Below are 27,273 nucleotides of genomic sequence, written 5' to 3'. Positions count from 1 at the left end.
GCGGTGGTGCCTGGACGCTATGTCATTCTGGAATGGCAGCAGCGCCCACTGAAGAGTGCGGGAATGATGACGTGCCCATGGTGTCGTTTGGAACGTGGATACCATCAAACCGAGAAGTGCTGCCAACTCCATCAGGTCTGTAGAGGTGGAGGATAGGACATGCAACACCACTTTGCGGATCTTGCTGATCCTGTCTGAAGATAGCGTAATGAGGCCATTTTGAGAGTCTACAGTCGCTCCCAAATGTGTGATGCGTCTGGACGGAAAGAGATGACTCTTGGCTTCGTTGATCAGGAAACCGTGATCCTTTAGACAGGTCAGGGTGACATGGAGGTCCTCCCATGCCTTGTGTAACGATGGTGAGCGGATCAGAAAATCGTCCAGATAAGGAAAAATATGAATCCCCTGTGTCCTGAGGTGTGCCACCAGGGTAACCACTATCTTGGTGAATGTCCTGGGAGCGGACGACAGGCCAAAGGGCATGGCCCTGAACTGATAATGGTCTTGTCCCACCGCGAAGTGCAGATACCTTCTGTGAGGGGGAAAAATTGGAATGTGCAGGTAGGCTTCCTTCAGGTCGATAGATGAGAGGAAGTCCCCTAGCCTCAGCGCTTCTTTGATGGAAAGTAAGGTCTCCATCCGAAATTTGTGGTACTTTATGAAGCAATTTAGAGTCTTGAGGTCTAATACTGGCCTGGATGAACCGTCTTTTTTGTCGACGGTGAAGAACAGAGAGTAGTTTCCCAGAAACCTCTCCCCTGGAGGTACTGCCTTGATAGCTGCCATGCGTAGGAGATGGGAAACTGATCTCAAAACTTTGCCCCTTTTGTGTGGATTTGCTGACAGAGGGGATGGAAGGAATCTCGCCAGGGGGGTGGAGGAAAACTCCAGGCGAAGGCCATATCGAAGAGTGCGGAGGACCCAGCGATTGGAGGATAGGTCCTCCCATCGGTGAGCAAAGCGTTGGAGACGGCCTCCCACCGGCGAGGTGGAGGCGTCAGAACTGATTTCTGTTTCCACGTGCCTGGGATGCAAGGCCGGATCGACCTGGGAGGTGTTGCTGGGACTTAAGTTGGTTGCGCTGTCTGTTCCAGAAGGGACGGCTGGAGCGGGCGTCCTTGTGTCTTCCAAAGGGACGTGAGCCCCGAAAGGACTGCGACAAGTGATATGGATGGAATGAGCGGCAAAAGTTCCTTCCATCCTCCCTTTTTCTGGTGGATGGCATGGACTTTTTCTTTTCCTTGGTTTCTAATATGTTGGCGAGGGCAGTGTCCCCAAATAATTTGCCACCCACGTAGGGTTCCGAGGCAAGATTCGAACGAGCTGCAGGGTCTGCATCCCAATGTCGAAGCCAAAGGGTCCTTCGCATGAAGATCCCTGCAGTGAGAGACCTAGCTGCAAACTGCATGGCGTCCATTGATGCATCTGCCATGAAGGTAACTGCCCGAGAGACCTTCAGCAGAGATTTGCGTATCTGGGCTGCATCCTGCTGTGGGCCATCTAGCAGGTCTTCCAACCACAGTAGGGAGGCTCGAGCAAACACAGAAGAGGCTGCTGCTGCCCTGATTGAAAGCGCACTAGCCTCGTGCACTCTTCTAAGTCCCTGGTCCATCTTGCGCTCAGTAGGATCCTTAAGGTGAGCATCTGAGTCTTTAGGATTCAATGATGGGTTCAATAGATTGACTATAGGCGTGTCTATGAGCGGGACTTTCAACTGATCCATGATCGGTTGTTCCAGTGTATAATATTTGTTGGCTACCGAAACTGATTTTTTGAATTGCAAGGGAACGTCAAATTCTGATTTGAGCACCTTGGGGAGAAGAGAAGGAAGCTTCATACTCTAGACCTAGGCTTTGGATCTGGACATACTGCTGAGACTCTCGAGGAGGGTGGAGTAGGAGGATCCTCTATAGAGGTGAGGGTAAGAGCCTCCATCGCTTTGCATAGCAGAGGAAGGAAATGAGCCTCTTGAAATATTCTAGTAGATAAAATCTCCTCAGATTCTGATTCCCCACTCCATTCCTCTTCATCCAACACAATCAAGTCATTTTCTGTGTCTATAAGCTCCTGTTCTGGGAGCTGAAGGTGTCTGCCCTGCGATGCAGCATAGGGGTCTGGGGATGTGCGGCCCGGGGAAGGGCGTGTGTTCGCCCTCGGGTGCCTTGAGGGTTGTGAGCATGATGCAGTTTGAGAAGACAAATCTCTAGTCAGATCCATTAAAAGGGCATCCTTAAGCTGTTCTTTTAATTGCTGAATTGAATGTGCTGAAAGCTGCAGCTGAATAGGGCGGGCTTGAGTGTGAGATGGATAAAGCCTGTGCCCACCAGCATCATGAATTTGTTGGACAGGGATTGGCTCCTCCAAAAACCCTGTAAAGGCCTCGGGCGAGGAGTTGTTAGAAAAAATAACGTCTAAGGAAGGGTGAGACTGGCCACCTTCCCCATCAGACAGGGGTTCCAGGTCCCTCTGGTCCCTTGAGTGGTGGTAGGAATCTTGACCTTCTCTACAGGTTCCCTTATGTGGAACAGGAATCCTGCCTTCTGCAGCCACCCTGCCCGCCAAAACCTGAGCCTCAGCCACCTCGTGCCTGACGGTAGAGGAGCGGGCCACCACTGTTTCAGAATGATCCCCCGAAGAATGAGCCTGCTCTGATCCCAGGATGGGACTGAGTTCTGGCACTGCGCCTGTCGCTGGCTTGCGGGGAAGCACTTTCGACCCCTTTGAGAGGTGCTTTGTTTTGTGTGTGGCTTTCCCCATAGCGGGCACACACTGCGGGACTTACGGGGTTAATGAAAGTATGAATGGAAGGCTCCCGCTGGTAATGATTGACAACGCTGTCTAATAAGCGGCTAGGTAAAGCAGAAAGATTAGAAGCTGTTGCTGCCGACCTGCTATGGCGTCTGTGCGTCTGCCCCTCCCCGCTATGAAGCAGGGAAAACGAAGCCGCTTGAAAGGGAGCGCGAAAATCCGAGGCGTGGGCCTGAGTTCCGAGCTCCGGTGAAATTCGCCTCTAAGGCTAACGCTGCCGACGCTATGAGTTGCTGACTAGGAGGAACAGTAGCAAATTTGGCTGGGGAGGGAGCCTGAAGAGGCCAACGGCCCCAGGAGCCGTGGGGAGGGGCTGAATGCTCCTCGCCACCGAGAAAAATCTGGAGGAAAGACACAAGGAGCTTTTTTGTTTTTTGTTTTTTTGTTTTTAAACTTTAAACTTTAAACAGCAGGGGAAGACAAAACATATACTGAGGGCAAGAAACAGCAGAAACCGGTAAGACTTAAAAGACAAACAATACAAGCCTGAACCGACGGAGACAGAGAGGAATCAACCAGATTCGGTGAAGGCAAAAGAGAAAAACTGCGGACGGAGCAGGCGCAGACTGGGAACGGACCTACAGTAAAACGTCAGCAGTACTCTTTTGCCTTCAACCACTAGGTGGAGCTAGTTACCCACCTGATATCATCTTTCCATGCACAGGAGAATATAACATTTCCTTAAGAGCTGCTGTTTTCAGTGTGCAATATAGTTCCAGGCACCATGCTGAAAAAACCTTCTACGTACTCAGCTATAACCTCATGGTGGAAGGCCTTCTGGAAGCCAGCATGGTGTCTATCACAGAAGCCGGCAAGCCTGCTTTTATGGGTTGTTTCTAATCAATGTCCATGCATGAAGGTTTAGCAACACTAGGTCTGGATGGAACAGGTGACCCTGAGATAACAGGTCTGTCCTGCATGAGAGAGGCCATGGAGAAAACTCTATCAGGCTGATTATCTCCGAAAACCAAAGCCTGCGTGGCCAGTATGGAGCTATGAATATTACTCTTGCTCTCTCCTCCCAAACTTGATCCAGCACTCTGCACAGGAGAAGGATCAGTGGGAACACATAAAGAGTTCCTTGAGGCCACTGTGTTGTCAAAGCGTCCATCGCCTCTGCTCCGCGTCCGTATAACAGGAGAAAAACATGCGTACTAGGATGAAGCGAAGAGATCGACATGAACTTCTCTGAAGACCCTGCAAATTTCCCTGAATACTTTGTGATGAAGCCTTCATTCCCTGTCCTGGATCTGTTCTCAGCTCAACCAGTCTGCCTGATCATTGTTTTCTCCTTTCAAGTGCTCTGCCAACTCATTAGAAGGGCCGCCTCGTCTTGCAGGGGTCAAGAGGGCTTTGGCTATGACGTTGTTGGTCCTCACCAGCCCAGAGCCCAGATATCTCAGCGTGGCAAAATGTTGTAGAGCCAGGCGGATTGCATGTAGCTCCACCAGGTTGACTCTGATGCTGACCAGTTGCCTTGGGTCATTCTGCAATTGCATAGGGCCCCCCAGCCTGACAGACCTATGTCTGTTGTGACCACAATTCTTGGCGGATCACTGAATGGGATCCCTGTTTGTAGATTTGCAGCCTGCATCCATCAAGGGACTCGCAAACTTGAGATAACACTGAAACTTGAAGATGTAGCTTGGCTGCTATCTGTCTCTGGAATGACAACAAAGACCACTGTAGCAGTCAGGAATGGTGTCTTGCCCACGGAGATACCTGAGTTGCCAAGATCATGAGCCCCAGGATCTTTGCCAGTATCAGATCCACCGAGGAAAATGTTGCAATAGATCATACCATCTGTGTGATCTTGGATACTTTTTTGGGACAGAGAGCAACCATTCCTGTGCATGTATCTATTATGGCTCCCAGGTGAAGAATATGGTGTGAAGGATGAAGATGACTCTTTCCCTGGTTGACAAGAAATCTGTGGTTTTTGATGCATGTCAGAATGGAATAAAGATCCTTCCACGCCTTCTCCAGAGATGGTGAGTGAATTAGAAGATAATCTAAGTAAGGGTAGATGTTAATCCCTTGTACTCTGAGGTATGCCACCAGGGTGACCACAAATTTGGTGAACACCATTTTGGTGAACAGTGGTCTCATGGCCAGGCCAGTTCTGTCCTGCCCCCATAATGCCCTCCAAAGGCTATCATTAGTGGGAACATTGCCAGCAGTTGTGTTTCCTTTGCCACTTTCCTCAGTTGCGTGGGGACACTGCCCCCTGCTGGCAAAGGCCAGCAAAGAAGGACATGCTTTGGATCCTAACCACCCCCAGCATAATGGATCACAGGCTACAACTGCAGTCTGCGCCAATCAAGAATAATTATAAAAAAGGTCTCAAGAGGACAAACTTTTAAACATCATTTGTATGTATGTGTGTGTGTAGAATTTTAAAATTATTTTGGGAGGTAAAACAAATGGGGGGATTTCTCACAAATTGTATGAATTCAAATTTGATTGCATATATTCAAATTTTAATTTGAATTATTTTCAACATTCCTAATTATGGCTGCTATTAGAATTAGGTACTTTAGAAAAGAATTGAATTTGGCAAGTTCAGTTTATGTAACTTAAGTACCCAGTGAAGTGCAGTTCTTAATTCTCAATATTGACAAGACTGAAGATTTGATTTTATCTCTCTAAGGCTGCAATCCTATATACAGTTACCTACAAGTAAGCCCTACTGAACTTCTGAGAAAACATATATAGGACTGCTCTGTAAGATGAAATTTTTAAAAAAATCAAAAGAGAAAAACCTGAAAACTGGGAGTGAGGACTAAGAGCATTTTATAACTATGCCATGGCCTGACAGTAACAGTGCACATTGTGGCGCAGTTTATACTCCTGTGGGCTCAATGTGATCTGCACCCGGCTTGTGCTCATGAGCAGAGGTATTCTTTGCTACATACAAAACTGGAGACTGGATCATGTCATGGTTTTTTATAAGCTTTGAATGACTTGCCTGAGTTGCTTGGTGTGCTTCTGAAAGTAGTAGTCTTGCTGGCTGATATAAACACAGTTGGATTAGAACTTCTGCTTTGTCTATCCACAAATAGGGGAAGGAAAGCCCACTTAAACCTTTTTCAGTCACAGGATTTAGTTCCAAAATCTGTAGAAAGAATGGTTCTAGAATTACAATTCCATATTAGTCACAGCATTTCATTCTAAAATCTGTAAAAGGAATTTATCCTAGAATTCCAATTCCTTAAAAAAAACAAAACTGACAATTTGTTGCAAAGCCTGATTAGAATGTTAAGATGGTGCATAACTCTTTAAAAATCCGTAATGTAGAGATGGGCTCCATTTCCACAATAATTGGATTTGTCATCGGATTATTACTTCTGATAGTCTCTATCTTTGCAGACAGAATTTTGAAGTAGCAACTCTCCCTGCCTGGTTTCCAATTAATTATTCTTTTCCCCCCAATTTGTTGTTTTAAATTTACTTTGAAATCATTGATAGTGTGAGTGATACTTCTATAGATCTACTTTCTATGTGAGTTTTTATTTATTTATTTATTATTTGATTTATATCCCACCCTTCTTCCCAGCAGGAGCCCAGGGAGGCAAACAAAAGCACTAAAAACTTTAAAATATGATAAAAACAAACTTTAAAACACATTAAAACAAAACATCTTTAAAAACATTTCTTTTAAAAAAAAAGCTTTCAAAGCATCTTCCAAGATTAAAAACATTTAAAAAAAGGTTTAAGAACATATTAAAAAGCAATTCCAACACAAATGCAGACTGGGATAGGTCTCAACTTAAAAGGCTTGTTGAAAGAGGAAGGTGTTCAATAGGCACCAAAAAGATAACATAGATGGCACCTGTCTAATATTTAAGGGTACGGAGTTCCACAGGGTAGGTGCCGCCACACTAAAAGTCCATTTCCTATGTTGTGCAGAACGGACCTCCTGATAAGATGGTATCTGCAGGAGGCCCTCACCTGCAGAGCGCAGTGATCGGCTGGGTATATAAGGGGTAACACGGTCTTTCAGGTATCCTGGTCCCAAGCCATATAGGGCTTTGTACGCCAAAACTAGAACCTTGAAATGTGTATTCCCTTTTAGTGATGTCAATGAAGTGTTGATTGAAAGGGACAGACAGAAAACAGCAAGGGGGAATGAGGTGTTGATTGATTGGTCCCAGGCTATGGTCAGAAGGCACATAAGGCCAGCTCCCTGCTGAAGCTAAGCAGGGTCAGGTCTGGTCAGTGCCTGGATGGGAGACCGCCTGGGAAGCATATGTAAGCTGCCTTGGGTTTCAATCATAAAAAGAAAGGCGGGGTATAAATGTAATAAATAAATAAATAAATAAATAATAAATAAATAACTGACAGACAGAAAGCAGCAGAGGGGAATGAGGTGTTTATTGTAAGCAGCAACTGACTTGATTATCGGCCTTAATCTGCTTTACAATGCACTTGAAAAGGAATGTAAACAGGCAACAATTACAGAGTTCAGAATAAAGACAGATACCAATGGTGACTCGTGAATAAATAGCATTATAATATCAATTAGTCTCTGCAAAGCAAAAAACAAATTGGAGGAGATCAGAAAAATGAAAAGGTATCAGAGAAAAAAGGAATCGGATCTTGAACAACCACCAGGAGCCACACTTACTTAAAAACAGCTTGTAAAAAAAAGGAGAGGATTCCATCCCTATGTAGGAGAGAGAACCCAGAGGTGCATGGAAGCCATACTTTACTGCATGCCATTAACTTAATTAACCTTGTTTTTAAAAGCCATAGAAAGTTCAAAAGCAGCAAAATTGTTTGAAATGCGTCATTATATATACACAAAATGAATTTAAATTACCTTATCTTTTGCAGTAAACAATTTTTTACTCTGATCCACTTCACCTGGCTTTGTACTGTCAAATATGTTATTTTCCTTCTGATTGTTCTTTATGGCATTCTCATTTTTAAATGCTATCTCTTGCCTAAACCTGAATCAGGGAAGGAGAAGAGGAAAGATTAACTTTTTTTGTAAAAAAAGTTAAAATATTGGGTTAACATACTGTGATGTTACTGATGTTTAAATGTATGTTGCTTATGGTAAGTAGTATTTGGTTGAGTGAGTGAGTCAGGGATTGAATATTTCTATATGAATGGTGACAGGCTGAGAGACTGGAGGGGAAGGGGGAGTGTGATATATATAGAGAGCGAGTGTGTGCTTGAGAATTCAGATAGGGCTTGGAGAGAGATAAGGCTTAGTGACAGAGAAAGGGTCTGTTGTATAGATTGATGTACAGAAATAGATAAAAAGATAGTATAGGTAGGTTAAATTAGAATTGTGGCTTCTTATTGTATTATATTTATCAAATGTATTAATAAACCAGGGGACAAAGCTCCCCTGCTCGCTTCGTTCATCAACCCCCACCACACACACACACACACACATGAGGCACCCCCAAATACACACACACACAAACACCAGGCACCCCCAAATACACACACCACACCCTCAAACTTCCCCCCAGGCACCCGAAACACACACACAACCCTGGCACCCCCAAACACACATACTACAGGCATCTTCACACACAGCGACTCTCATACACAGGAACTCACAAACCGCTCCCCTCCCCTGGGCACTCACAAATCTTACCAGCCTCCCACATGCTCAGACCACCGCCATCATTGCTGCTGCCTTTGTTGGCCGCTTACTGGCCTTTAGTGTCCCCCCTCCCAGCCTGCAGCAAAGCCTCTGCCCCAGCTAGGCTGCTTACCAGCCTCCTGCTGCTATTGTTGCTGCGTGAGCCACTGACCAGCCCTCCCCCCCGCCCATGGCCTTGAGCCCAGCACAGTTTGACCTTGCTTCCTTCACCCCCTTCTTTCCTTCCTTCCTGTTTGTCCCCAGCCTTGAGCCCAGCATGGCTGCAGTTAGCCTCATGTCCCTCTTTGCCTGTTGCTGCTGCTCCCGCTGCTGAGGCAGGCAGCTGAAGCATTCATGCTGCAGTTCACTGGCTTTAGCTGCCCACCTCAGCTATGTACCTGAGCTGATGCATTCACAGTGAGCATGACACTTATATATATATAAGTATCTTTTTGTTTTCATCTTCTCATGACTAATACTCAGTTCTGCAGAGAGGGAAAATAATGCAGTATAATATCAAAGTTCATACATATCCTCACATCCTGAAATGTGTAAGAATTTGGACCCAAGGTAAAGATCTTGTTGGCAGCAAAATACAGTGTGGGTTAGACGGCATTGCCTGATGTAGTAAAGGCCTGGAAGGACAGGATATTGCCTTTTAAAGCGAGCAGGTACACCACACATACTAACCCAAATGCTTACGTTATTTATTTTGTTAAAGGACATGGAATATCTCCTGCGCTCATTTATGCCAGCACAATGCAAGAAGTCGCTGCCCTTAGATAAAAAAACCCTGTTAATCACTTCAAAGTGCAGTACATAATTATCGCCCAATCCAGGGAATGACGGGTGCAACTGCTTTCTGCACTTGTGGCTAACCTTTCCTATAGAATAGTTTGGAATGTAACCAGAGGACCCTTTCAAAAAGGTTAAAATTCCACTGTTCAGCCATTAAGGAGAGTGACTAGGGAGCTGGATTCAATCTCCCCTTTCCCTGCCAAATAGATGACTGGTGGAATTGTAAACTTTTTCAAAGCCTTTCTGAGAATAGTCTCACCCCATTGGATTGGGTTGTATAATGATTAGGTAGGTGTGTTAAGAATCCATGATGCTTTTTAAAAATCATGTATTTTGCTTTAAAAGATCATACCTTCCTTGTTCCATTTCATTAATGTAAACTTCACCCACTGTCTTCTCATGATAAGATGATGCTTGACATAATTTTAAATCTAAACACATTCTGGAGAGTCTGCAAAAACAAATGACACAATCCTTCTTTGCTACCATCAAAATGCAAACACTTGAAAAGAGAAGGCACTTTTTGTACAACCAAGACTTGCCCTAGTCCATTTGAAAATGTTAACTGATTTCATGCAGTGTGAATCCTGGAAATATGTGGCAAGAAGAGTGCCTGCAATAAAGCCAGCATATGATGAAATTAAAGGGAAATGGCAGAATTAGCTAGGGAAACCTGAAACAGGAGTGGCTTGCTCCTAGGTACAGTATATTCAAAATTGCATTTCCATTAACAGAGTCTGCCTGCATTATCAATTAAACAGAGCTTTAAAATAGGCATTTTTAATTTGAGCTTTCTGCTTTGGAATTATGTTATGCACTAAGTAGTGTTTTTGTATTTAATCTGTGTACATTTTGGTTCAAGTAACTCAGCATGATTCCAAAGAAGGCTACAATTATATATTCAGTGGCCATTGCAGTCTGGAAAGTCAGGCTATCACTTTTCCAAGACAAACAGTGGTGGAAGTAAGTAGAGTTTGAAAGGAAGAAATGATGGGTGGAAGGAAAGGGAGTGTGTTTAACTCTTTCCCTATCTGCTGGGGTTCCCAGAGCCATTTTTGCCACATCAAATGATGAAAAGCTGTAGGGAGGGGGGTGGGGTGGGAAGTTAAGCAGTGCTCCCTGCTTCTCCACCTATAAATCAACACCCCCCATCACTTCTTTGCCTCAGAGCAACAAGGGCTAGGATTCCTAGATATTGGTTTGTATTACTCAAGATAAATTAATTGTTATTAAACAGCCTCAAATATCACTTGTTCTGAAATAATGAGTTAATTAGACTCGTGATGCAATCCTATACGTGTCTAATCAGAAATAAGTCCCAATGAGTTCAATGGGGATTACTCCCAAGTAAATCTATATGGGAGTACATCCTGCGACTATTTTATTGACACAGAGCTTTAATGTTTTTGAAATCAAATGCTTGGAATCTCAAACCCTGAAATGCAGGCTAAAAGTATCACTTTCAGTCACAAGCATGACAAAGTACAGCCAACACAAGTTCAGACTGGCTAGATTTACTTTTTAGTTAAACTTCTTAGTTTCTTACAGACAAATGGTTTAGATGCTCATTGGGGGTGCCATTCAGAGAAGGCACTTCCCCCTCCCTATGTTTCAGACCCACACATTATCACCTGTATTTATATAAGCACTTATATCTTGGGACAGCTCACTGGTTCTACAGAGTGACAACTGTTAGAAACCAGGGATGGGGAACCAGTGGCCCTATACAGGTGTTGCTGGACTACAGTTCTCATCAGTCCTGACAATTGACCACACTGGCTGAGGCTGATAGGGGTTGTAATCCAGCAACATCTGGAGGGTCACAGGTTCCCCATTCCTGTTATAAATAACCAAAAGGGGGTTATGTACAAGTATGCATGCCCAAATCCTTCAGTTTAAAACAGAAATAAAAGGCATGACTGTGCTCTGCTAGTAATTCAGTCCCCCTGCTTTTACTCATGCAAGGAGAGGCCAAATGTCCTCCAATGGCACCCCTAAAACCTTGTGGGAATATTCTCTGGACATAAAACCAGAATTTGCAGAAGGGTCTTTAACCCAACAAAAAGCACAAAAGGTAATGAGGTTATACACCACAACCAAGATCAAACATAAATTTATGAAGGACAGGAAAGGAAACATTACAGTGACTTCCAAGTAATTAATACAAACCGAAGATGGTAGAGATCTGACAAACTTTTGCTCTCTACCACATCATGAGCAATGACCTCAGCCAGAAGAAGAACCGGAAGAGTCAAGTGTGTACACAAAATTGTCTGCAGCTCCTTCACTAAAAGGTCTAAGTAGTATAAGGTGCGTGTCTAAAAATTAAAAGAAGAATAGATGGTGGACAAGTTATCAACAATTCTTTCTCAAAAAAAGGGATGATGAAGTAAGGTTCTCCAATTGTACACAAAGCTGCTGTTAGGAACTTGTTATGCATGTCTGCATGCAATGTATACTTCGGACATATTGTTCCATATTTTGAATCACTAAATATACCATCTTTGACATAAGCTGCACAATACTTTGGATAATCCTGCAAAGGTTTATTTATTTATTTATTAAATTTATATCCCACCCTTCCTCCCAAAAGGAGCCCAGAAGGTTAAAAAGAGAAGTAAATATGAACAGTATGCTGAAAATCAGCATGAAAAGATTTCAACATTCTCATGAAAATATTGTTTTAGCAGAAAGCCAAATACAATCTTAGCTGTATTGATTGTGTATAATGATACAGATATGTGCAACACCTATCCGCAGAATTTTGTATGTAGTGAAGAGAAATTTTTATCTCTGGTCTATGGGTGTGAACAAATTATGGAATTAAGCAGCAGGGTCCTGTGGAAGTATAGTTATCTTGGTTAGTTCACACATACAATCCCCTCTCCAGAATCAAGCTAAAATTGGCTTTGCCAATATGCAACAGAAGCTGGTTGTACACAGCACTGAATAATAGGCAGATGTTATCCAACTGAATCCACAGTGTGGTTCAGGGAGGTCACCCATGTTTACCTACGATATTTTGCCATAGCAAATCTGTTCCCTCCCACTCCAAGTCTCTCAAATTCATAAAAATTGGAGAAGGTTCAATAAGATAATAGTCCTTAAAAATAAAAAATTGAAATTGTTACTCACAGGTGCTAAAATTGTTTCTCTGTTCAGAGTACAGCCACTTGAGTCTTGTTTAAAGGCTTCTCTAACTTCGTCAGGACATTCATAGCTAGCCCATTCCTCCACATTTGCAGGTAAGGCTTCAATTGGTCCTTTCCTCTTTTGTTTCTCTTTAATGACTGACTGTACCTGGAAAAAAAGACTTTGTTACGGAAGTCTATCGTTCACTGATATTAAAGAAATCAAAAGATTATATTAAAATAAAATGTACCTGTTTAACCTCTTTTGAAGATTTATCTTTTTTTGGAGGGGTCGTTGGTGAAGTCTGACTAGCAGCCGGCTTCAGAAAAAAAGTAAGGGACATTTTAATTGCATAGTAGAAGAGTGCTATTAATACAATATTCAATATTATACCATAGCCTATATAAATACACCTCTATTTGAAACTATCTCCCCACTGGATTTAAGAAAGGTCTAGGTCATGGGCTCACATTGGCATTTCTGAGACTTACAGGCCAATTACCAAGGAGATGCGGTGGGAGACTGGAGGGAATCCTGCCATCATAGAGTATTTCACAGGCACCACTTAACTCAAAGCATGTCTGAAAACATTACATACATTCCTAAACATGTTTTACTTAAAGTAGGTCTTACTATGTTCAGTAGTAATAATATTCAAAGAGGTAGTGGAGTCACTCTGATGTTGGCAAAAACAAAGGGTCTTATGGCACCTTAAAGGATAACCAATTGTACTGATTGTATTCATTTGATTTCTTGTATTTCTATGCAGTTTTCCATTCTAATGAATTCCAAAGTGGCTTACAAACAATAAATAACAATAACAGAAGCAACAAACATAATAGAACACCACAATTGCAGCACAAAATATCAGAATTACAATGCCTGGACTGTTAAAAGCTAACCCTACAAAATCGTATAATATTGCAAAAATCAGCAATAGAACAATTATAAACTGTAAAGTAATTTACTAATAGGCAAAAAACCTTGCGGTTTAAGAATGTAGCTATAGCCCACAGCTATTTCCATCAAACTTTAAAAAGCAGCTAAATTGGGCAGCTATAGTGAATGCACCAGGGGAGCAAGAGACCTGAACTCCTCTTTGAGATATTGGACTGCCCTACAAATTGGTCAAAATGCAAACACCATTTGGGTTGTTTTTTCACAGTCCAATCCACTTGCTGTGTAGCTTGGAAGAATTTGGTAACGTGCCTCTGAGCATATGGTGAGTGGTGGCAACACCTGCCATCTCCAAAGATGGAGAATTATATTTTTGTATGTTTGTTGGAGTTCTTCTTACTTTGCTTCTTTCCTGCGTTACTAATGTTTCTACAGAGAATCTAAACTAGAAAAGTTTATTTTCTTCATTATGCATCCTAGAAATCTGTGTCAAATTTATTTTTATTAATTTCAAAGCCTTTTTATTGGTCAATGTCATATGATGATGAAGACAGCCTTTTGTGTTTCAAATTGGAGGTTATGTTCTATTTCTATTTTGGGTGCATTAACGTGGAATCTGAAACTGCAGTTTGATGTACAATCAGACTGATTACAATATGTTGCTACTTCAGCAATGACTCTTAGCTGTGGGAAAAAAGAGGATGCATGTTTTCAGCCTGCTATGTTTAAACCACTTCATTTAAGGCAAGGTGGGCACGGTCAAAAACATACCGCACACCTAGAATTTTGCTAGAATATATTTCACCTCCCACTGTTTTATCTTGTGCAAACTGAGACACTCCTAAGGTCCACTGGAGACTATTCTGCAGAAGTCAGTGCCATTATTCCACAATTATGTTTGGAGTTTTTTTAGTGTAAATTTTTCAAAGGTGTTGCTGTACTTCACATATTCACAGAAACAGAAACAAAAGAAAATGATTTCTTATAGGAAACTTCACTAAAATTGTAAAGTAAATCAGACATATTTAAAGTGACCATCTAAACTATATCAACTGTCTTAATAATGTTGCTTCCTCCCTGCTAAAACAAGATCAGCACAGCACAGCACATGTCTTCTTTCTATTATTTGGGCTGAGTGCAGGTGTTGCCACCACTCACCATATGCTCAGAGGCACGTTACCAAATTCTTCCAAGCTACACAGCAAGTGGATTGGACTGTGAAAGGTCAACCCAAATGGTGTTTGCATTTTGACCAATTTGTAGGCCAGTCCAATATCTCAGAGAGGAGGTTGGGTCTCCTGCTCCCCTGGTGCATTCACTATAGCTGCGCAATTTCGCTGCTTTTTAAAGTTTGATAGAAATATCTGTGGGCTATAGGTACGTTCTTAAATGGCAGTGTTTTGTGCCTATTAGTGAATTTCTCTGCTTTTTAATCCGGGAGATAAGCAATGGCATCCTGTGTAAATTTGCTGAGAATGGATTGATCATTTGCATGCTTATTTTTATTTATTTATTTATTCATTGAATTTTTATACCGCCCCACTAACATAGCTCTCTGGGCGGTGTACAACCATTACAATAAATACAATAGAATCACACAGAACAATACAAAAATATAAATGCAAATCCACAATCTAAAACCAATTAAAACATGTTTAAGAAAAGCTAAAATGCCTGATAAAATAGGAAGGTTTTGACTTGGCGCCGAAAGGATAGCAATGTCGGCGCCAAGCGCACTTCTTCGGGAAGACTATTCCACAGTTTGGGGGCCACCACTGAGAAGGTTTTTTTGCCTATTAGTAAGTTTCCCTGCTTTTTAATCCAGGAGGTAAGAAATGGGATCCTGTCCAAGTTTGCTAAGAATGGATTGATCATTTGCATGCTTATTGAGTTCAGTTCGATTTACTCCCCTGCAATCACACTTAGGATAGGTGAAACTGACCACAGGGGATGGGAAGGGGAGGAGGAGGAGGGAGGGGAGGAAAGGCAGAGGGGAGGACAGGGATGGGAGCAGGCAGGAGGGGGAGGGGAGGGGAAAGACAGGTTTGATCATTTGCGTGTTTATTGAGTTCAATGGGATTTACTTCTATGCAATCATGGTTAGGATAGGAAAAACTGGCCATGGGGGAGGAGGAGGGGGAAAGGGAAGGAGCATATTGGAGGGGGGCAAAAGGAGGGGGAAGGCAGGTTTGATGATTTGCATGCTTATAGAGTTCAATGGTATTTACTTCCCTGCAATCATGTTTAAGATAGGTAAAACTTCCCATGGGGAGGAGGAAGCGGAGGGGGAAGGGTTAGGAGGGAATTGGAAGGTGATGGGGATGGGTAGGGAGGAGCAAATGAAGGGAGGGGAGGGGATAGGAGAGAGGAGAAGGGAGGGTGGGTTTGATCATTTGTATACTTGAGTTCAATGGGATTTATTTCTGTGCAATAATGTTTGAAAATGGAAATGGACTGCCTTCAAGTCAACTGGACTTATGACGACCCTTTGAATAGGGTTTTCATGGTAAATGGTATTCAGAGGTGGTTTTACCACTGCCTTCCTCTGAGGCTGAGAGTCAGTGACTGACCGAAGGTCACCCAGTCAGCTTCATGGCTGTGTGGGGATTCGAACCCTGGTCCCCCAGGTCATAGTCCAACACTGACTTGGGTGAGGGGCAGGGAAAGGAGGAGGAGGGTGAGGGGAGGAGATGGGTGGGTGAGCAATGAGCAGAAGAGAAGCCCCTTTCCTTTCCAAAAGGAAAACACTGTAAACAGTATCATTGCTTTTCAGCATTTCCCCCACCTTTTTATTCTACAGCAGGCATATGTAGCCTCCCACCCAAATTTAAACCAAAGCTGTCCCTGGCCACATCCACACCAGGCTTTTAGTTCACTTTGGACAGTCATGGCTTCTCTCAAAGAATCCTGGGAAGTGTAGTTGGTGAAGGGTGCTGAGAATTGCTAGGAGATGCCCTGTTCCCCTCACAGACCTTCAATCAGAGTGGCTGACTGTTAAACCAGTCTGGCCACTGGAGCTCTGTCAGTGGAACAGAAGTCTCCTCTCAGCACCCTTCAGAAACTACACTTCCCAGGATTCTCTGAGGGAAGCCATGACTGTCTCAAGTGAAATCAAAGTCTGGTGTGGGTGTGGCCCTGATTAGCCAAGCCAAGCAGCTGTGAGTCTGGCTTTTAGAACACAGGCAGTTGGTTCTTACTGAGCATGCCCGACGTTATAATTGGGTTCCAGCCAAAAATTCTTAAATTAATTAAAAATCAGCCAGGCATTTTTTAAACTTTTAAACTGCAGAGGATGAAGGTCAGAGTATGGCGCAAGGTCATTAACAGAATTACTGGTACTCTGTGAACGTGGCTGATTTTTAATGAATTTCAACAGATTATGAGAACTCTGACAGAAAAAAGCCCAAAAGGGCTCTGTTTTCCCTCCTCTCTTTTTAGACTTTGAAGTCTCTATTCTCTCTGACTGTTTTGTGTATCGCCATGAAAATTGACAGGGTTGTTAAGCAAGCATTTCTGAGTTCAGGACTATAAGTATTGTAAGGTTTTGTTTTGAAATGAGCTTATGGGAAGCATCAGAATGGCATGGGGGTATTTTCAATTTAACATTGTGGAATGTGAAAAATCCACGCTGGCTATAGTATACAGCCACTCTTGTGGCTGTATAATACTACATAAAACTAATCTACATTTTCCACACAGATGAAATAATAAAATTTGTTAGTCTTTAAGGTGCCATAACACTGCTTGTTTTCAGTAGTGTTTATGTCTAAGTTAATAGGATTGCAGCTTTAGACTATTTTCATCACTTTCCCAGGTAGAAAAGAAAGGAATGTTACGTTATCTATATAAGCAGGATTATTCTCACCATCTTATTTGATAGAAATTCCAGTCATCTGATCGAGGAGGAAGAGGAGATGTAGTGTTGTAGGAGCCAAGCTAAGTGACAATATTTTATTCTTCAACCCAATGACATGAGGAAGAGAACATCCACTCTTTAAAAGAGATGTTCAAAGATAGCAGGACATTGACAGCACTGATGATCTGTTCATCACCAGGGGGAAAAATTCTGCTACCTGAACTAAGTTTGGTGTCTGCTGCCCACTCTCCTTGTCTCATAGGTGATCAATACTGTCAGAGCCAACAACGCCGATCATATTTTTGACAGTGCACACTAGTGGGATGGGTATTTACTCAGTGAAAGAACACCTGCTTTGCAAGCAGGAGGTCCTAGATTAAACTCCAGGCATCTCCAGGTTAGACTGGAAAAGATCCCTGTCTGAAATCCTTGGACTGCACTGCCAGCCAGTGTTGACAATATTGAGCTAGATGGACCAATGGTCATATTCAGTATAAAGCAACTTCCTATGCTCTTGTGACTACAGTAGCACTGGGTATGAACACACATCAGCATTTTGTGTTGCCTATAATCTGTTTCCATATGGAAATCAGTCATTCGTTAGGATTCATGGGGAGTCAAAGAAAAGCAGAGATTCACAGAACTCATACGTGACAGCATAAATAAATTCCATTATTTATTGCAGGAAAAATCTTTCACATGTAAACTGTTTTCTCTTGGAAAAGTAGGCTTTTTATATAGAAGACTGCCTTACTTGTTTGGCATCTTTTTTCCCTTTAGTTTTGGGAGAAGCTTGCTGACTTGGTGAAGTTTTGGCCAACGTCTTTAAAACAGTTCCTGCTGATGCCAGTGACATCTGGGCAAAAATAATTACATTGGATTTTAGGAGAGGGGAATCTACAAATAGCTGAATTTTTTATAGCTGAATACAGAAAATGAAATAGTTAAGAGAACTAAGTAGCATTTACATATTTACAAATTGTAGTAATCTCCTTTACTTTGATAAAGAGCAAACCTACATGGATACAAGTCAATTGTTGCCCCAAAGCAACATTTAAAAACAAAGAAGGAGATTCAGACCCACCATCAGACCACTGGAGTATTGTGAACATGTTTCCAGACTGTTGGCATTTTAAAGCAATCTGTATATAACCTAGTCCCATATTTATAACCTATAATTATATAACCTAGTCATATTGGCAACAATAATAACCTGAAGGTGTTTATAAGTATGTAAAACATCACTTTTGTATTTTAAAAATATTTTCCTAATAGAAGGATCTGAATTATGGGAATGTGCAGCATTTTGAAAACCTTTGGAAAAGCTAGTGAAGCCAACAGATATAATGTGACCTGTTCTGCATACCTGAGAAATTAATTGCCAGCAAAGGGACATTTCTTTTTTTATCATTAATTTTTCTTCAAATTTTCAAAAACATAACAAAACAAAACTAATTAAACAATAAAATAAAATGTTGACTTCCGATTTGTCGCAGATCAGTTAAAGGTCTACAATATATAACAATCCTGTATCTTAAATTATATTACAAAATCACTTTCCTCCAGTAGTTATCTTAATTAATCATCAAATCTCATAAACATTACTTTATTCTTTACACAAAAAGTCAAAGAGAGGTTTCACTTCCTTGAGAAATATATCTATCAATTTTTCTTCAAATAAACATATCGATTAATCCATCTCATCAAATCTGTTAGGTCCAATAATTTCAATAGCCATTCTTCCATTATCAATGTTAATTCCATCTTCCATCTTCAATAATCCTGTTAAGTCCAGTAATTTCAGTAGCCATTCTTCCATTGTCAGTATCCCATAATAATCTTGCTATCATAGCCATAGTCATATAATAAAAGTCTAATGGGAATTTCCTTTCTCACAAATATTTCCTTGCCATCAATTCTGAATATGTTGCTGAAATATTGTTGCAAAGTCATATCTCTGTTCTTTTTTTTTACAAAATGCACTGGCACATCTCTTGAGAGTTTTTCCATTATCACATATCTGTAGTTAATTCCATAGATTTTTTCTATGTCAAGCTCCATCACATCATTCCAGTCCAGAAATTTATCCCAGACATTAATATCTCTAATATCTTCATTAATTTCTTCAGAGACAACGTTGAATTCCAAACAGTAAACTTTATCTCTAATATCCATAAAGTCCAGGTCTTTTTCCAATTCCACATTTGTTCCAATCTCCAGGGCTTGCATCTTCTCTTTAATTTTTCTTTTCTCATATCTGATCTCATCAATCTCCCCTCTCACAAGATCCCCTATTTCTTTAAGCTCCTGGTTCATTTTGCCAAATTCAATTTTCATCTCCATTCTACCCTGTCTCAGGGTTTGTTTCGTTATCTCAATCTCATCCATTATTTTCTGAAACATAATTACTTCCAGATTCTCAGCCACTTTCTTGATTGCCATTCTTAAAACCACGAAGAAAAAAAAAGCACTTCTTATTTCAGCAACAATTGGGTTAATAATTCAAGCCTGATGACATCACAGTGTAGACAATACAGCCTGCCTTATCTCTTATATGTTCAGGAATGCAAAACAAATTTAGTTCACAGCATCAGAACAGTTAGTGGCGTCGTGAACAAGCAGATTCGTCAAAATGAAATAGACCAAAAAAAAAAATAGTCCCAAACATATGATATTCCAAAGTTCATAAATCAAATTTATTTATTTATCTCCTCGGAATAGAAATCCCTCATCCGTTTGTATCTTTAAAATTCACAATTCCAGGTCAGCTTTTTGCAATCAAAATAAAGATAAGCTTTTTCAATTTCTTTCCTCCTTAATTTCGTGAATGAAAGAGAAGAGTGTTAACTCACCCAGGAATTCTTTATAGCTGATTCATTGACAAATCTCTTTTTGCTGCAACAATTTAAACCAGATGAAAAAAATAGAAAGAAGAATGCTTGCCTGTTAGAATCCGTTTTTCTTTTTCTTTTTCCAATTAATTTTTATTCAAATTTTCAAAACCAAAACAATACAAAAAGAAAAAACACAAATCCATCCCTCCGCCTGTGCAGCCTCTGAGACGGGCTCCCGTCTTGGATGAAACTTTTTCAGTTTTAAATCCAGTCAGAAGGGTCTTTTTTGACTGGGGATAATTTGTTCCGGATAAGGAAGAAACGTGAGATTTCCCACACAGCTTTGTTGTGATTGTTGGAGACTGGAATTCGTCAGAATTGTCTGTGAAAGAAGGTCTTCCAGCAGCTCGGACGGAGCGAGGATTTCGAGCTAGCTCAGCTGAATAAGTGACCCGTTTTTTTTTCTTTAAAGAAAAACGGTCTAACAGGCAAGCATTCTCCTGTCTACGCTTATTACTTTCTTATCTATATAGCTAAAGAGATTTGTCAAAGAACCAGCAATTAAGAAAACCTGGGTGAGTCAAAACTTTCCTTCTCTTTTACTCACGGAACTAAGGGGGAAGAAAATAAAAATAGCCTATCTTTTTTTATTGCAAAAAGCTGACATGGAAAATAGCATTATAAAGATTACAACGGATGAGGGTTTTCTTTTTGATTTATAAGACTTTTGTGTAATATATGTCTGGGACTATTTTTTCTGATCTACTTTTTTTTTGACAAATCTGCTCATTCTTTCTGCTACTAGTTATTTGGACGCTGTGAACTAAAGCTGTTTTTGCACTTCTGGGCATATAAGAGATAAGGGCTGTCTAGAGTGTGACGCCAGTTGGTTTGAAAGATTAACTCCTTTGTAACTGGATAAAGAAATAAACTGCTCTTTGCTTGGGACATTGAAAATTGAAGGAGTTTTGTTCCTTTGGCTTTAAGAATGACAATTAAGAAGATCATGGATGTACAAGAAGGGACTTTATCTTTAGACATGTTTCAGAAAATAATGAATGGGATTAACTCAATAAAACAAGAACTGAGAAATAATAGTCAAGCGTTGAGAATTGAATTTGACGAAATGAGACAGGAGCTGAAAGAAATTCAGGATTCTATGAGAAAGGAGAATAAAGATAGATCTGGAAAACAAAAAAAGGATGAAAGAGAAATTAAAGGCAAGGTTCAAACTATGGAGATTGGATTAAATATGGACATGGAAAAAGATTTGGATTTCCTGGCTGTGATGGATCCTGGAGACAAATATTACGGTTTGGAACTCAGCGCTGTCCCTGAAGGAATTGAAGAGATTGGAGATAAAGATATTATCGGTTCAAAAAAATTCCTGGACTGGAAGGATTTGATGGAACTTGAAATGGAGAAAGCTAACAGAATTAATCCCTGTTTTGTGTCAATGGAAAAATCTTCAAGAGATGTGCTAGTGTATCATGTAAAAAAGAGGAACAGAGATGCGGCTTTGCAACAATACTTCAGTGATATGTTCGGAATTGATGGCAAGAAAATATCTGTGAGAAAGGAAATTCCTATCAGACTCTTATTATATGACCATGACAGCAAGATTATTGGGCGCGTAAAGATGGAACCAATACGGATAATGGAAGAAGAGCGATTTGAAATTACTGGACTTAGTAGACTTGATGTGTTGGATTAATTGACATGTTTATCTAGAAAAAAAATTGATGGACATATATCTTAAGGATTGGAAACTTCTCTTTGACTTTTTGTGGAAGAATAAAATGATATGATGTTAATGAGATTTGTAACCAATTAAGATGATTGCTGGAGGAAGGTGATTTTATAATCTATTAAGATACAGGCTTGTTATATATTATAGACTTATAGCTGAACTACGACAAATCGGAAGTCAATTTTTTTACATATTTTTTTTCTTTTTAGAATCTGTTTTTCTTTGAAGAAAAGATAAACGTGTCGCTTTATCAGTTAGAGCTTGTTTGAAAATCCGTCCGGCATCGTTGGCTGAACCTTCTCTCATAAATTAATGAAATCCAGTCCTCCCAACTAACACAGGCTTTTGTGGTTAATCTCTACGTTTCTCCCTGCCCGGGAAAAAATCTTTACCAGTCAAAAAGAACGTTCTGACTGATTTTAAAACTGAAAAAGCTTCTTCTGAGATGAGAGCTCGACTCAAAAGCAGGCACAGGCGAAGTCACCCTTCCCGGAAGTCCAGCAAAGGGACATTTCATGACTAATTTAATTTAGAAAGCAACTTGGTCTTGTCTGGACTGCAATCTTGAAAGCTTTGTTGATAATGTTTGCCATAAAAATTAATACAGGAAGCAATCCTAGCCCTCATGCTCTGGGGTGTTGGTGGGTAGGATTGGGTCAAGGTGTTCTTCCACCTGGCAATGCCAGCAGGGCAAAGAGTTCTGCCACAGCAGAGGCCTCCACAGGACCCACCAAAAACACAGGCAGTTGGGAAGCTACTACCAGTGTTAGCAACAAAATGGGGGTGGGGTAGAGCAGGGTTGGCAGTGGATCTACTGGTTTCGAGCTGGCACAGCAAGAGAATAAAAATAACTACCCTCCCTGCCTTCCTTCTTGCCAGCGTGAACGGCAGGGCTTTGAGTGCAGTAGTGGCTCTGCCACTCCATTCCACCCTGCTGCTCTCACTCAGGAGGTATTTCTTACTATGCGTGTATCTTTGATGTCATGGAGATAATTAGGGATGATTAAATTATCAGAGTTAAATTTTGTTTTAAATTAACTACTAATACTGTCAAATATTTACAGCCAGCAGAAAATGAGAGCAGTTTGAAGGGCTATTTAATCTCTTCTGTAAGTCTATCAGACACTTCTGTCCAAGCTAGCAGATAAACAACATGGAACTTGTTTATTTTTAAACAATTAGACAACATACAGTATTTTGGAACATAATTTATACTGAAGTGCACCAAAGAATTACATACAATATACCTTCATCAAAACTTATACTGTAAAAATCTTGCTTTTCATATAATCTGTGATTGTTGAATGCCATCAATTCAAGCCAACAATTTATAGAAATGGCATACTGACACATCTAAACAATCTGATAACCATTATCTTCTCACCTGCCAAATGCGCATCACGAAAGCATATGCCATCAAACAGTGTTGCTCATGAGAAGGCGAACCATGTCCAGAAATAACTGCCGTTACAGTATGAGCTCTAAACAAAGCTTCTAACTGCTTTATACTTTTTAAATCCCCAATGGCAATTTGGCCGTTTAAATCTATGGTCAGAAATAACAATAAAGCAAAGATAGCCATGCTGTCCCATATGAAAAATCCCCAAATCCATTATAGCCCGATACTTTTATTAGGCCAACCAAAATGTCACAAAAATAGTGAACAAGATTTCAAGTTCTCCAGAACTTTTGATCATGCTGTTAAACAAAGTGGGGGCATGGGGAGGAGCTGGTTTCATGTTAAAGCTGCAGGTTTGTATTTATTCAGAGATTTAACATGGATTAGGCTCTCCTGGGTGTTATACAGGCTTCAGGTTACATCTAGGGATGCTGGAATGAAGAAACGTGTCTGATTCCCCATGTTTGAAAATATAAAATCCAGCAGTTCTCTACGTTTGTCTCCAGCAAAACACACAAGATCCTTATGGTAGGGAATTTGCTATTTATTTTCATTTAAAAAGCAGCAGATGCCACAGCAAGCTAAAAGCCTGACATAGCAGATTCCATAAATTTACCAGAAAGAAGTACTTTTCAAATAGGAGGACTACAAACAGAAGTCTAACCTAGAATATGTTGTTAGGGTCAAAGGGAGAGTTCTACAGGTTATTAAAATAACAGAATAACTAGAATAAAAACAAACACTGAAACATTTAATTAAAGACATTTTTAGATATACCTTCTTCTTCAGGGCTTTTTCGGACAGGTTTCAGGTACAGCAATATATATATTGCCCAGTCCAGGTGTTTAATAGCTTCACTAAGAGGAAACTGATTGCAATATAGCCATTCTGCAAATCCTAACAGATTATCAACTTTCTTTAATGCAAATTCCTTTTTCTGTATAAAGATAGTGCATGCATTATTAAGCTAGTTCTCTTGATATTTATGATTACCTTTCAGACCAAAAAGAAAAGAAAAAAGTTTAAATATACAACAAGAAATGCACTGATCTTAGGCAAACTATGGAACTTCTATGTCCACAGTTGTTAAAAAACAGCATTATTTGTAAACACATCAGCAAGGCAATATTTTAAACATTTACTACTTACTCAACGCTGAAAAAAGCTAGTACAAAAACAAAAACAAATTAAAACAACAGAAATAACATTATGAAAAGAATATATAAAGACAACAGGAATGGTACCATAAACCTTTGGGCATAATGTCTCAATTAAGTCCTAGGTAGATACAGATGTGCCAACAGGATTTTCTGGGCCCAGTGGATTGGGCCCAGTGGATTGAGCCTGGTGTCATATACAAATTTGTGTCTGCTTTTGCAGATGGAGTAGAGGGCCCAAAAATAATTCAGTGACAAAATGTGACAAGGTGAAACTTTCCCACGATTGCATTTCCAAACTAGGAGAGGCTTAATCTGTTGAATTTTTGCCTGCCACTTAGCTGTTAAAGGCACAAGAACCCTGTTTTCCTCCAATGTCAATAGTAATCCAAAATCTATGCTGCAGTTCTGTAGCCACCTAACTAGGAGTAAGCCCCATTAAACACAGAGACTTACTTCTGAGTAGACATGTATACCATTATACTGTAAGTTAAATACACAGTGAATTCTTAATGAGTGCCTAAGCCTGTTTCCAACGTTTTCAAATTTTGCACTTGCAATGGCAGGGTGAGGGTGGGGAGAGAACTCTTTAATATCTAGCTGCACTTATTTTACAATAGTATTTTTAGAAATAACTTTTAGGGAGTACCTGATCTCAGACAAGATGTATCTTCGTTATTAGAAAAAAAGGAAGGGCAAACTACGGAGACTTCAAGGACTAGAAAATCAGACAGAAGCAGGAAAAGTGGACAAAGGGGAGGGGAAAAGAGCAGGGATTTCTAGTGCTCAGTGTCCAAACTCCTCACTTGTCAATCACAGCTCTGATGTCACTCGTTGGCTAAAAACATTGAAAGGTGGGAGCAGCCAGGCTTGCTGATCTCACAGAAATCACTTAGAAAGATACCTGAAGATGTTACTTCATAATTTTGTTTTTAGGAGATCTGGAGACTTACGTTTTTCCCCAAGGAATGCTCCGTTGCTCACTATGGGCCTAGTACACAAGTACCCTCTGTACCTGCCTCTTGGTGGCCCTAATTACAGAACCCAGTAATGTCAGCCACAACATCACAGGTTCATTCACCTGCTCATTTTTCAGTGTGATATATGCCATCATCTGCCAGCAATGCCCTTCTGCATTCCACATTATAGACCAGTTTCTATGCAAAATTACTAACCATCCTAGTAACTAACTTTAAAAATGAGAAATGTATACTAGTAATATTTAAGAAGTATATTTAAAAAGAAGGCAGATACAGACCTGCAAAACCTCAATTGCATTTTGGTAACAGGACAGCTGTCCCACAAGATCAGATGACACAGATGCCAGACGATGCCACATATGTGACATATAGTCTTCATTTTCATCTCTGAATTTCTGAATTTCCATTATATAGTTACGTCCAAGTCTTGCTTTCACCATTACCATATGTTTAAAAATTGGGCTTTGAAAAAGAATTTGATTTTGTTTATTAGTGATTTAATATAAGTTATGTTTAAGTGATCAGTTAAGGCTTTTATCATGCATTTTGGAGTCAGAAGTGTGGCAGTTCTCCATGACTTACAGCTATTAATCCTGACACAGGGTTCAGCACACAAATGCATAAGGCATATGAATATATGTGTCTTATGAGATAATATCCCAGCACAGTGTTCACTTCTTGTGACTTGCTAATGAACACTTAGTTTTATATGATTATAATTATCTATTAGTTTATATACCACTTAATGCCAAAATAGGCTTCTAAGGGGTATTACCTGGCTTACTGGAAGTGCGATTTGTGGTCCTGTGTGAGCAGGGAGGGGAAAGAGAGCTTGTCCCCCCTCTGCATGGCAAATGATGAGCCCATCCTTTCCAGCTGGCCATGCAGGAGCTGGTGGATAGTTCTGTCCCTCCCCTTGGGAGCCAATCAAGAGCATTGGCTCTCAGGGGGTGGATGGGGCTGAGGGAGCGGACCACACCAAAGACTTCCCTCAGTCTGGTCTGGTTCTGGGAGATTAAAGGAATATCAGACGATCCTCCTCATCTCATTGTTGTCAATTTACCCACCTACCCTCCCTGTTATTAATGCTATCATAATATGATGGTCTCGACCTGCACATCACTGTGGACATTAGTCACGGTGGGAGAAATTTTTACCTTCAAGCATATTGGCTTTCACCTTGCTGGGTTTTTCATCTCCTCATAACAATGGCTTTCAGGGGAACAAGTTGGTTTCTTTGTCACAACTTTACAGGTGGGAGAGTCATTACAGCTAGATCTCAAGTTGGAATGAGCAGGAAAAGGGCATCCTGTCCCACCCCAAAAGGGGGGATCCCCTTACAGGATCTTAGTGGGGGCTGCTTCTGTTCAGAAGCCTAGGTGGACATGGAGGGGCCACAGCATCTCCCACCATTGCCTGATCGGGGTCTCCCAGACCCCCAGCAACCTCAGCCCCCTCCATTGATGCCTGAGCCTGGAAGAATAGGTGGGGCACATCAACCAGCAGGTGGGCTGCTTGGTGAATGGATCCAAGCCTCAAGCCAATGCCAAAACCCTTACTCCTCTGAAACCAAATTTAAATTTAATAAAGTTGTGGCCTTATTTTACCCAATATCCATCTCTTGACTGTCATTTTATCCTGATCAATTCACCCCCCAGCCCCTGCATCACTGCACATGGACCCAAAAACAAAATCTGACAACCAATTACACAACATTATTAAAATACACCATAATTAAAATACACAATACAATTCCATTAAAATGATTAAAACAGGAGACTCGGTAAAGAAATCAAGAGAACATTGATATGTTAAACACTAGTAAGTCAGAAAAAGGGGACATAGGCTGCATTCACACACTCAAATCCAGAGTTAATCATCCAGAATATACACAAGCTTTGTGCACTTGCACACAGCCCCTTATTCCTGCTTCACTCGTCCTGTTATGCAAGCAGGGAAATAAACCTGGAAGCCACAGAAGCACAGCTTCCTGAATCAGGAACTATGGTTAATGGTGTCAAAACATGTCAGATTCAGTATCCAACACACTGGCAGCTGTG

General features: G+C 40.9%; 1 protein-coding gene across 5 annotated transcripts in view; it reads right to left on the bottom strand.

Annotated features, from left to right (window-relative positions):
- Nucleotides 1-27,273, bottom strand: part of CFAP46 (cilia and flagella associated protein 46) — a 218,620-nt gene that overhangs the window by 71,300 nt on the left and 120,047 nt on the right. For all 5 annotated transcript variants that reach the window (XM_061635622.1, XM_061635618.1, XM_061635619.1 and 2 more), the window contains 10 exons: nucleotides 25,492-25,675; nucleotides 23,854-24,013; nucleotides 23,062-23,222; nucleotides 17,848-17,949; nucleotides 12,591-12,659; nucleotides 12,344-12,508; nucleotides 11,378-11,526; nucleotides 9,561-9,659; nucleotides 7,631-7,760; nucleotides 5,777-5,923 (listed from right to left, as the gene is read on the bottom strand). In XM_061635622.1, coding sequence (XP_061491606.1) covers nucleotides 5,777-5,923; nucleotides 7,631-7,760; nucleotides 9,561-9,659; nucleotides 11,378-11,526; nucleotides 12,344-12,508; nucleotides 12,591-12,659; nucleotides 17,848-17,949; nucleotides 23,062-23,222; nucleotides 23,854-24,013; nucleotides 25,492-25,675 — 1,366 coding nt within the window. The remainder of the gene's footprint in view (nucleotides 1-5,776; nucleotides 5,924-7,630; nucleotides 7,761-9,560; nucleotides 9,660-11,377; nucleotides 11,527-12,343; nucleotides 12,509-12,590; nucleotides 12,660-17,847; nucleotides 17,950-23,061; nucleotides 23,223-23,853; nucleotides 24,014-25,491; nucleotides 25,676-27,273) is intronic.

The sequence above is a fragment of the Rhineura floridana genome, chromosome 7 (assembly GCF_030035675.1).
Source record: "Rhineura floridana isolate rRhiFlo1 chromosome 7, rRhiFlo1.hap2, whole genome shotgun sequence".
NCBI classification, from domain to species: domain Eukaryota; kingdom Metazoa; phylum Chordata; class Lepidosauria; order Squamata; family Rhineuridae; genus Rhineura; species Rhineura floridana.
The sequence above is the reverse complement of the archived record's forward strand: the minus strand, read 5'-3'. Positions and strand labels throughout refer to the sequence as shown.